This window comes from Sesamum indicum, unplaced genomic scaffold, assembly GCF_000512975.1.
Source record: "Sesamum indicum cultivar Zhongzhi No. 13 unplaced genomic scaffold, S_indicum_v1.0 scaffold00164, whole genome shotgun sequence".
In the NCBI taxonomy this organism is placed as follows: Eukaryota; Viridiplantae; Streptophyta; class Magnoliopsida; order Lamiales; family Pedaliaceae; genus Sesamum; species Sesamum indicum.
The window spans coordinates 235,904-246,622 of NW_011628068.1; the positions used below are offsets into that span (position 1 = coordinate 235,904).

The window sequence follows — 10,719 nt, forward strand, 5'->3', positions numbered from 1 at the left end:
GTTAATGTTTTATAACATGCATTCTGTCATGTATACATACATACATACTCAAGTCTGAACTTGGGGTTTGCTTTTGAAGTTTGATTCAGAGTTGTTTTGTATCCCCAATCATCAATGATTGAAATTTCTATGACTGCTGAAATTTGTCTCCAAGATGAAATGAAATTTTTATACAGCTTTTACAAATGAAGTTAATTAATATCGGAGTAGTAAATAATGTATGTTTTTGATCATATCATAGAGCATTAATTGAAAACAAATGGTTATTGATGATTGTTGTTGTTGTACCTACTTAATTTCTTCATATTTTATGTATTGCAAATTTTCATGTGACAAAATATAAATTAAAATTAAGATTTGATGGCTTAGTGAAAGGACAAAGGGGAAGTGATGATTCTTAGACTTTAAACTCCCGTGGTCGGCTACTTTGAATCTCCAAGTGGACCTTGCTCTTCTTGCTCAATCTTGGTCTCTTTTTATTCATTAATAAAAAATATTTGTTGTATACATATTTGCAGCCAGAAGGAGGAGGACGACAACAGTATCATGTTGTTGATATATCGTGTTTTTATCTAGGACGTGAAACGTAGAAACGGGAGTTTATTGATAGGATGAGGAAGTGGATGAATCAAAGTAATGGAGGGAGTCCCTACCACAAACATCTTCATCACGTCAATCAGTCTGGACTTGCTTCCCTCCTCCTACCATTTGGAATTTATGTTTGTATTTTTCAAAGTCACCAGTTAAAATACAGTAAAATGGGGTTTTTGGTAGTAGGCGTCGATATTTGACTCGCACCGCCTTTTATGATGATAAATATGGGAATGGGAATGAAGTAGTGCAAGTGCACCGTGTTTGTAAGGTTTATTTATTAATTGGGCAGCGTTGTTTTGTTTGACTTTGTTGCCCGTAAAGGACGTCAGTGTGTTGACTGGTTTATGGAATTCTCAAGTACGTGGCGTGATCGTAACGTCCGGCACCGTCTGGGTTTACGCGAAAATCAATGGAACAAAGTAGATTAGATAGGGGCATAGGTGGTTCTGAATTCTGATTCATTGTAACCACTGCTGCTTGGGGACAAAGTTGAACTGGATAATATAATATACATACATGTGCATCACTGCATGTGCTCAAATTACCATACCTGATGATGTGTGGCAGTAACACTCCCAAAAAAAAAAAAAAAAGGTCAAAGCAAGCATAATGATGAAGCCCTAATCTCAAGTGATTCCCCCACCTCGATTAACTATCCCTTTTTCTGAAAAGAGGAAGAATTCAATGCTGCAATCCCAATTTCTTTTTAATGTAAAAGTGGTGTGAGTGAGCGGTAATAAAAAGGGACAATGGCGTAAGGTTGGAGGGGTCAACTATGGAATTAATTGCAAAGTGAGGACCCACTTCTTCAATTTCTTTGCTTCACTTTTATTAATTGGGAGAGAAAGAAAGGAAGGTGGAAACAGTAGGTCAACCCTTCACTACCATTTCTGTTTTTCTCATTACCATATCACTCACCCTTTAACTTTCACTTTTACCCTTTTATCACATGTAACAATTATAATCATAATTATTAAAATATGTAATATAATTTTAAAAAACAACCTATAACAAATATATTATATTTATAAAAAAAATTCTAATATAGAACAATACCCAAAAAGAAAAAGAAAGGGAAGATAAAGTAGAAAAAATGGATGGACAGAAATGTGGATAGTAGAGATAACAACCACCCCTGTTAGGCTGTAAATTATTTATAATAAAAAAAACGAAAAGAGAGAGAGAGAAGGAGAAGGAGAGAGAGAGAGAGAGCGGCCCCCGGGGCGGGGGTTTCCTTAGGCGGAGGTCAGTGTCAAGCAGGCAGGCCTGCGTAGAAATAATAGAATTTGGTAGAGAAAAAAACCCAAGAAGAATATATAATTTAAAACCTTGAAAACGTATTGGTAGTAATAGAAATAGAAAATTGAGTGAGTCAATCTTACTGGAACTTAGTTAGAAATCAAAACCCTTTTTCCGTGAACGCGGAATCAGAACCCACATAGTTTTTCCAATACCCATAAAACGCGCCCAGAGGCCATCCCTCCGATTATTTTCTCTTCTCTCCGTACCAAACAACGCTTCATATTCAAATTCTTGAGTTCCATTTGTAAATTTGATTACAAGAGTTTTTTCTTGCAGTAATTACCATGGCATCCGCCGCCATATTTTCGTCGTTGATGAGGCGGAGATCACCGACGCTGGAGGCTTTTCTGGCGCCGGTGGATCTACCAAATGCCGCCCTTTTGGACACTTTGCGTGCTATTTCTATGGACCTGCTGTTATCCTTTTCGGGTAAAGATAAGACACCTCCCTATTTTCAGGTAAAGAATTCCAGATCTTTAATCCGGAAAATCCAGGTGATTTCTCTTCTCCTGGATGCTTTCCGGGACTTGGGGTTCTCGAAAATTTCTACCACTGTGTTTTTGTGCTTCAAGGAGCTGTACCTCCTGCTTTACAGGTCCAAAATCTTGATCGACTACGTAAAAGGGTCGACTAAGTTGTGGCTGTTGCTTCAGAACCAATCAATTTCGGGTCATTTCCATGATATGAATCAGGAAATCTCGACCCTTTTGGATGTTTTTCCTTTGCGTGAAATTCATTTATCTGAGGATGTTAAAGAACAAGTTGAATTGCTCAGGAAACAATCAAGGAAGTCCAAATTGTCGATTGATAAGAATGATGATTTACTGAGGTTGAAGCTTTACTCTTTCTTGAATGAGTTTGAGAATGGAAGGATACCTGACAGGAACCAGTTGTACTCTTTTTTTGTGGAGAAGTTGCGAATTTGCAATGTCAAGAGTTACAGAGATGAGATTGAGTTCTTGGAGGAGCAGATTGTGAATCACGATGGGGATATTGAGCCTACGGCCTCCGTTCTCAATGGATTTGTGGCTTTAATGCGGTACTGTAGGTTCTTGCTGTTTAGATTTGAGGATGAGGATGGTGAACTGGGAAAGTGGAAACGCAGGACAACGAAGAAAGGGCTGATCACTCGGGAGATTGCCGACACATTTATTACAATCCCCAAGGATTTCTGTTGTCCAATATCACTGGATTTGATGCAGGATCCTGTAATAGTGTCGACAGGGCAGACCTACGAGCGTGCGTCTATTGCGAGATGGGTGGAGGAAGGGCATTCCACTTGCCCAAAGACAGGGCAGATGCTTGTTCATACTAAGTTGGTGCCGAACCGGGCTCTGAGAAATTTGATTCTGCAATGGTGTATGGCTAATGGAATTCCGTACGATCCACCAGAAAATGCAGATTACTCCTCTGAATGTGCAGTTTCTGCTCTTCCCAGCAAGGCAGCCATGGAAGCCACTAAAGCCACAGCAGGTCTTCTTGTTGAACATCTGGCAAATGGGACCCCAAGAGCCCAGACTGTGGCTGCGAGGGAGATTAGGTTGTTAGCTAAAACAGGAAGGGAGAATCGGGCTTGCATTGCTGAGGCTGGAGCTATACCCCTTCTGAAAAGACTGCTTTTGTCTTCAGATGCTTGTGCGCAAGAGAATTCTGTGACTGCAATGTTAAACTTGTCAATTTATGATAAGAATAAAAGCAGAATTATGGACGTAGAAGGATGCTTAGGCACGATTGTTGGAGTTCTGAGATATGGGCACACTACTGAGGCGAGGGAAAATGCTGCAGCAACATTATTCAGCCTCTCTGCTGTGCATGACTATAAGAAACAAATAGCCCAAGAAGGTGGGGCAGTAGAAGCTTTGGCTGGACTGCTGAGAGAGGGAACTGCCAGAGGCAAAAAAGACGCGGTAACCGCCTTGTTTAATTTATCCACCCACACTGAGAATTGTGCAAGGATGATAGAGTCAGGAGCTATAACAGCACTAGTAGGAGCACTGGGCTGTGAAGGTGTTTCTGAAGAAGCTGCAGGTGCATTGGCCCTGATCGTGCGACAGCCAGTGGGGGCTGAAGCAGTCGCGAAAGAGGAAATGGCAGTGGCCGGGTTGACTGGAATGATGAGATGTGGCACTCCAAGGGGAAAAGAAAATGCTGTGGCAGCGTTGCTTGAATTATGTAGAGGAGGTGGTGCAGCCGCCACAGAGAGGGTGCTGAAAGCTCCGGCGCTCGCTAGCTTATTGCAGAGCTTACTCTTTACGGGTACCAAAAGAGCTAGGAGAAAAGCAGCGTCACTTGCTAGAGTCTTCCAGAGGTGTGAGAATGCTTCGTTGCATTTTGGCGGGTTAGGTGTAGGGTATGCATTTGCAGGGAACTCAGCTGAGCCTAGAGATACAAGTTTTGCTGGTGATGTTGGAATGCCAGTCTCCATTTCTGTGCCTGTATTATAGTGGTGAAATGCACATTTGTGGTGTTGTTTAACCCATTCGTTACTCATCCCATTTTTTATCTGTAATAGTTACAAAAATTTTCATTCAAATACCAATATAAGAAAATGAGGTTATAGACATAAATCTATTCGTTCAGAGAGAAGGGCTGTTTATTGATCTTTCCATCCAATTACGTTTGTGATATGCAGTGGTCTGGGATGGTTGGAACAAATGGAAACTTAATAATGCATCTTGACAATGTCTGAACACCGTAGTTCACTTTCTTAACTCTCTTACGTTTGGGAAAGTGATTCTTGAGATGGCTCTTCAACCAGAAGATCAATCACTGAGCCAACCAATTTGGTTAATGCACCTACAGTTTGGTGACCCTGTTTGGATTTGGTTCATCCTTCACAGTAGAAGTGATGCCCTCTGGCTACTTATTAAAGAGAACACATCATTGATGCGTTTAGATTGCCAAGATACATAAATACAGTTCTGGATTCATGGAAAAACTTTGTTGGAACCTTTTCTTCCTTGGACACAAAGATGACACTTTTAGCAAATGACAGGAATGTTTGTCGACCGCCAATCCACTAAATTCCTCCCTTTTAACGTCTTATGAGAAATCTAATATTGCCTCTCTAGTAATTCTTTTAAGTATGGAATTTGTCTACAGTTCAATTATCAGCATCTACATATCAGCAACTGCAGGCTTTCGCTTTAGGTTAGTTCTCATGCACGGCAGTACCTATTATTTGACTATGAATATTAAGATATGCTGAGGGCAGGCAATTTCGCATTTGAAGATGATAAGGATGAAAATTGCTGCTTAAAGAAACATGCTTGTTCCTGAATACTCAAGTATCAGACATGTATTTGCATAGAAATCTGAATATTACTTCAATTCTCCTAATTCTCTGGAATGACTAGTACTTAAAAACTGTCACAAGCCAAATCTTGGACACTTGACATGCAGCAAATGGACACCCATGCTGAGCTTGGGTTGAGGTATAATTAAAACTGGAAGCAAAACTACAGTTTCGAGTAGCAAAGTAACTGTACCCATCCTGTTTCCTGCAAAACAGAAGTGCAAGAAGTACATAGAGCGCCCATATGTCTTTACATCATTCTATTTAACTCATAGAAAGTGAGAGTGAAGAAAATCATACAGTTCAAATTATGTCCACAGTTCCAGGTGACCAGCATCCTCCATGTCAGGATCATAGGGCTTAGGGATCAGAAATTCCCTTTGTATTTCAATATTTGACGCCATCATCTCGTCAAGTTCCATAATGGCTTTGGAGTGATGGGCGGCTAAATCTCCCTGGTCTAACCCTGCATCCTCCTCCAGCATGTTCTTCCAAAATTGACAATGTTCAGCATTTTCTCTAGTGTTGTTAACCTTGTTGTCTCGAGTGGAGCTCCCTGAATCATCAACAGAGGTGACTAATTTCTCTGTGGAAATATCAACATTGTCCGACAGCTCCACTTTGCGTTCTGTGGTAGGTGGAGTATGCACTCTTGGTCTCTTTGAGTTATCACCACTTGCCTCATCTTTCATCTCTCTCAAGTACTGCATAAACTGCTTTAAAAATACTGCAATTTCCATTTTCTCATCTTCAAATTCTTGAAGTATCGTGGTTGTCTTAAGACTTGTAAGCTGATCTTCCATATTGTCCAGACTCTCTCTGAGCTTTTGAATTTTCCATTTCATGTCATTTTGCTCTGTCACCATAGCATCTAATTTTGTCTCTATTGCAGCAGTCGTGGAATCATGATCAGGAGTTAAACGGCCCCGCTTATTGGTGACTTCAGATTGTTTGTTCCTCCTTTTGATGTTCTTCAATAAGTGCTTTTTCCCTGCTTGAAACCATTCATTTGCGTACTCATACCGATCCCAACTGATCTTTCTGAATCCCTATACAAACATCAAACAAACAGAAGTTGAACTGAATAAATGCATGTGCAGAAAAATGTCAAGAAATAGCTTGATTAATCCTGTAACCCAACAAAATCATAAGATCCACGATATGTAGATTGATACAGACATAATTATTGAGCTGGTAGACAAAGCTGGAGAAATTGCTACTCTTGAAAAGCCTCGGAAGAATCTCAGCTGTAAACTTGTTCTGATCCCAGATAATGAAACCAGTGCCAGTGGAATTCCATGATATGATTGAGTTAGTTTCTTGATCATCCACCATTGCAAATGTCTTCCACAAAAATGGAGGAGTCCTGGGCTCCAACTGCTTCCCTGATCCCGGATCACACACAACAACATCTTCACCATCACCACTGCCTGCATTTTCAGTTTCAGATTTTTTTACCATCTGAGCTGTTTCAAAATCCATTTTCCTTATAAGTCCAATAGTAGTGAATTTCAAAAGAAACAACCGGCACTGATCATGATGCAGCAAGAGAACTATCTTAGAGAAAACTGATGTACAGACAGACAGAATGAAAAACGTGATAGGTTATACAAATGTGCCACCTTGTAATCAAAAGGGCGAAAAGGTGAAAAAATTCCAATACCACACTCAACTTGTGACTACAAGCATAATGCTGATCACCAAGTACAAAATTATTCTTACTCTCTCTCATTTCTCTACAACAATCTTTTCCTTGCCATTTTTCTCTTGGAAAGACATGGAATATATCCCTTCCTGTAAGGCAGGTACATACCGCTAATAAAACTCATCATTGCCTTCAAATGGAGTTCCTCAGGCTGCAATCATCCACTTCTTGCTTGTACTGCAAAAAATTGCTGGAAAATTGTCAGCTTGGGACCAGATAACAGCTGTTGGTATATCTTGGAAAAGTTGGTAATTTCTAATTTCCAGAGTCAGATTTCTTTCGAGTTGCCTGCATTATGGTACGCAATTCCAGAACTTCTGGGAACAGAGTACACTTTGTTTTCTCCAATACAGAGAGAACCGAACAATTTTACATTCATCTCCCGCAACTTAGCAGGATCAAGAGAATCGAAATTGGAGAATAAAAAATAATAATAAGAGCTGAAGTTCGCCATAAATTTCAAAAAAGACTAGTATCATTTTTTTACTACATCAGTATTTTCTGGGCACAAGAATGTCAAATTCACTGACAGTCCATTCTGCCACTTGATTGGGATCCTTATAAATTTCTGTTCCCAAGTCTATGGATGTCCATTGCCTCCTAGCTGGAGCAGTCCCTGGATCCTGCAAACAGACATAGTTCTTACCATCACTTATACTATGATCTACCTTACTACTCACTAAACCAATTTTGTCAAGAAAAATTATTTGCTATCAGATAACTAACAAAAGAAAAGGGTATTTACCTGATAAAAATAAAGAGACTGCGACAATCTCCCAACGTCGAGATCCCAACTCCTCGGATCCCCAACCCAACCCTCTCCTTTCCTTGTTGGATACCCATAGTCACCCCAAACAGGGTGAGGCAGAATCTGCAATATCTCCTGTGGCTGAGGATTGCTATAAGGATCACACATGACATTAGGCTTCTCTATGTACTCCGCATTACCAGGGGAACAGTACAAGTGATAGGCCTCATATGGAAAACGACCAGTATCATTCCGATGAACCCGTGTCCCATTAGGAAACGTGTGGTATGGGGGGCACAATTTGATGTCATCTGCATGGCACCATGAGGGCGTTTCTGGATTCAATATCATTTCACTGTAACGTGTCACGTCTGAAGTTACATCTCCGTCACAGGGCTGGCCATTGTTCTTCCAGCAGCTCCCCATGTCAAGTAAGTAGAACTGGCTGCCACGGCCACCACCCCTGATCACATTCAGTTTGAATCTCACTTTAAAATCTGGTGATTCTGGTATCTGCATTGAATTTTTAAAATCTTGAAAAAAGAACAGAAATGGCAGCGAAGGCAATAAATGTACTTCAAGAATCTGCATGATGTTATTATGCTGTTGGAAAATATGGTTCAAGAAATAGAATTATTTACTCACAGATTTTAACATCCCCCTGGTAGGATAGTGGTATCCACCAGAAAATCCTGTTGTTGCATCTGCCCTTAGGTAAAGCATCAGCCACGGATACTTCTCTGAAGTCCTCAAAACATGGTGAAAGATCCAACTTCCTTCCCCAAGTTCCTTCTCCCAAGTGACTGAATGATAGGAAACGTTACTCACTGGCATTCCCTTGCTCAGATCTGCATCCAAATCCCACGATCCATAAAAACTTCCCCTGAGTGTCATTCGATTAGGCCCTTGTAATGTGGTGTAGTTATGATAAATCAATGGCTGGTTCATGCACCCTCTGCCGAAGCATGGGAACTGGCCATCAGGACCAAAAGGGCCTACTTTGTGCCCATTTTTCGGGCATCTAGCTGCGTACGTGTCCATATTACCACTCTTAAGCATGATCATCCAGAACTGCCATGGCTTTGGTGTATCTTCAACTTGGCATTTACTTCCCAAGTACAGTTCTTTTTCTGCCGCATATAGGTCGACGTTATTGAGCGCCTCATGCTGCAGTCCCATAAAAGGTTCCCCCACCCCCAGTCTGTTTTCTTTCTCCGTAACCCTGTGGACTAGAATGTAAGGCAATAGATTGCAGAGCGAGCATTGATTTTGTCCTGCACAGCGCAAACACCAGTACGCTGAAGCTACACAACATTGATTATAATCATACAGAATATACAACAAAACTTACGAGCAATATGATAACAGATAAGATCAAGTACACTTTATTTATGGCTACAGAAGAGCTTAATCCATAGAAGTAGGTCCACAAACAAGAACCCTTTTTTCGTATCTCTCATTTTAAATTGAAAGAACAAACAAACTGACCTTGCTGAGGAGAAGCTTTGTATATGTCAAAGCAGTCAGCAGCTCTAGGACTTCCCATTCCGGGAGCTTCTTCTCCAACTTCATTGCACTGGTTCCATGCTTCTATTGCCAATCTCAAACCATCCCTTCTCATCCCTGAATCTCCTACTGCTGATGCATATTCATCTTGACCTGAACTTATCGACACGACGACGACGCTAGACAAAGAGAGCAGAACCACAAGAAGCGGTAAAACTGAGCAGCAATTCGAAACTTTGCACTGTGCCATAGAGCTGATTCTGCAATGCCACCACCTTTCAGTTATTTAAAACCATGATGAAAGGCTAAAATTCAAAGAGAAGGATTGATTGGAAGTATCCATATATATACATATATATCTCTAACTGTCCTGAGAAAATCTTCTTGAATTAAATGCTCATATAGTTTTCGATATGGAAGTTTGTCAGAAAAAAGCCGTGTAGACTAATAGAGTAGGTGTGCAACTCCTGGTATAGTGGTAGTTGGAATTTACAGTGCTCATAATTGGTTTGGTTGCTGGTTGAGAAACAGTCGCAATCCAAAAGGATACATTAACCAAACAGTTACCAGTAGGACATGATCCCTTTGAATGCAATTCCTGCAAGAATGGAGGTGGATAACTGCCATTCTTCATATCAAAGTAATGCTTGAATCATGTCTGAAGCAACACAAACTGTGATAACTCATCAAACAAGAAAGGCATTTTTTCATCCTAACCACTAAAATTAATGTCATTAATGCGATTAAGACTTGTCTCCAGAACTCCCCAGTGAGATAAGAGGGGGTACTATTAGCAAAAAGGTTCTTTAGGCAAAATTCTCGCCTACTAGATTGAATGAAAACAATTACAAAATAAGTATAATACACTTATTTCGATCATTTTTTTTTTAAATTTTACACCAATAACACTTAAAATAAATTATACTTATTATATAATTAATACAGAGTCGAGCAAACTTAATTTGTGTTAGAATTTTCGATAGCCTTAAAAGGACATGTGAGTGCATAATTTGGAGTTGTATGGGCGAAAGCAATGGTTTAACCAAAGCTACGTACAAATGTTCTTTTAGTTTACTGTCCTCTACAACTTTTAGCAAATTCTTGTCTTATCACTAAATGAGAGTGGGGTCGGGTGGGTTTGGATTTAATATATTGGGTTCGATTTTGTGATGCTTTTAATTTTACTGATCTAACCAAATTCAATGTAAGTCTTGGATTTTGTCTAAAATACACTCCTTAATAGTTTTTGCAAATTTATTATTTTTTATCATTTTAATACATATATTTGTAAAATAAATTATATTTTTAATATAATAATATTTTATTGAATAGTTATGTATAATTGTATTATTATTTTAAAAAAAATTAACTTGATTTCACTCATTAAACTCGTCACAAACTCATCTAGACTTGGGATGTGACGAATTTCAAATACAATGATAATGGTGGCGGATTGGATTGGAGGACAAGTCGAGATTAGTTTCAATCTAATGGAATTCATTGCCATCCCTACTTACTCCATTAAAACTTATTAAAAGTTTTTTTTTTTTTATAAAAAAAAGGGAAAGA

At 39.5% G+C, this 10,719-nt stretch overlaps 3 protein-coding genes across 6 annotated transcripts; 1 reads left to right on the forward strand and 2 right to left on the reverse strand.

The window, feature by feature from the left end:
* Positions 1-1,862: 1,862 nt before the first annotated feature.
* LOC105179494 (U-box domain-containing protein 17) lies at positions 1,863-4,463 on the forward strand. Of its 2 annotated transcripts, XM_011103139.2 has the most exons (2): positions 1,863-2,354; positions 2,492-4,463. In XM_011103139.2, exons 1-2 carry the CDS (start codon positions 2,266-2,268, stop codon positions 4,338-4,340), a joined length of 1,938 nt encoding a protein of 645 aa, XP_011101441.1. In that variant the 5' UTR covers positions 1,863-2,265; the 3' UTR covers positions 4,341-4,463. The 2 variants fall into 2 exon arrangements, with proteins under 2 accessions (XP_011101441.1, XP_011101440.1); XM_011103138.2 differs by having other exon boundaries at positions 1,863-4,463.
* On the reverse strand, positions 4,303-7,139 carry LOC105179495 (heat stress transcription factor A-7a-like). 2 transcript variants are annotated; one of them, XM_011103141.2, is made up of 4 exons: positions 7,005-7,139; positions 6,371-6,621; positions 5,492-6,240; positions 4,303-5,396 (listed from the first exon to the last, which is right to left on the reverse strand). In XM_011103141.2, exons 1-3 carry the CDS (start codon positions 7,021-7,023, stop codon positions 5,500-5,502), a joined length of 1,011 nt encoding a protein of 336 aa, XP_011101443.1. In that variant the 5' UTR covers positions 7,024-7,139; the 3' UTR covers positions 4,303-5,396; positions 5,492-5,499. The 2 variants fall into 2 exon arrangements, with proteins under 2 accessions (XP_011101443.1, XP_011101442.1); XM_011103140.2 differs by having other exon boundaries at positions 6,371-7,082.
* Positions 7,140-7,234: 95 nt separating this feature from the next.
* On the reverse strand, positions 7,235-9,687 carry LOC105179496. 2 transcript variants are annotated; one of them, XM_011103143.2, is made up of 5 exons: positions 9,502-9,687; positions 9,133-9,410; positions 8,290-8,918; positions 7,642-8,157; positions 7,235-7,519 (listed from the first exon to the last, which is right to left on the reverse strand). In XM_011103143.2, exons 2-5 carry the CDS (start codon positions 9,398-9,400, stop codon positions 7,388-7,390), a joined length of 1,545 nt encoding a protein of 514 aa, XP_011101445.1. In that variant the 5' UTR covers positions 9,401-9,410; positions 9,502-9,687; the 3' UTR covers positions 7,235-7,387. The 2 variants fall into 2 exon arrangements, with proteins under 2 accessions (XP_011101445.1, XP_011101444.1); XM_011103142.2 differs by having other exon boundaries at positions 9,133-9,687.
* Between the last annotated feature and the right edge of the window lie 1,032 nt (positions 9,688-10,719).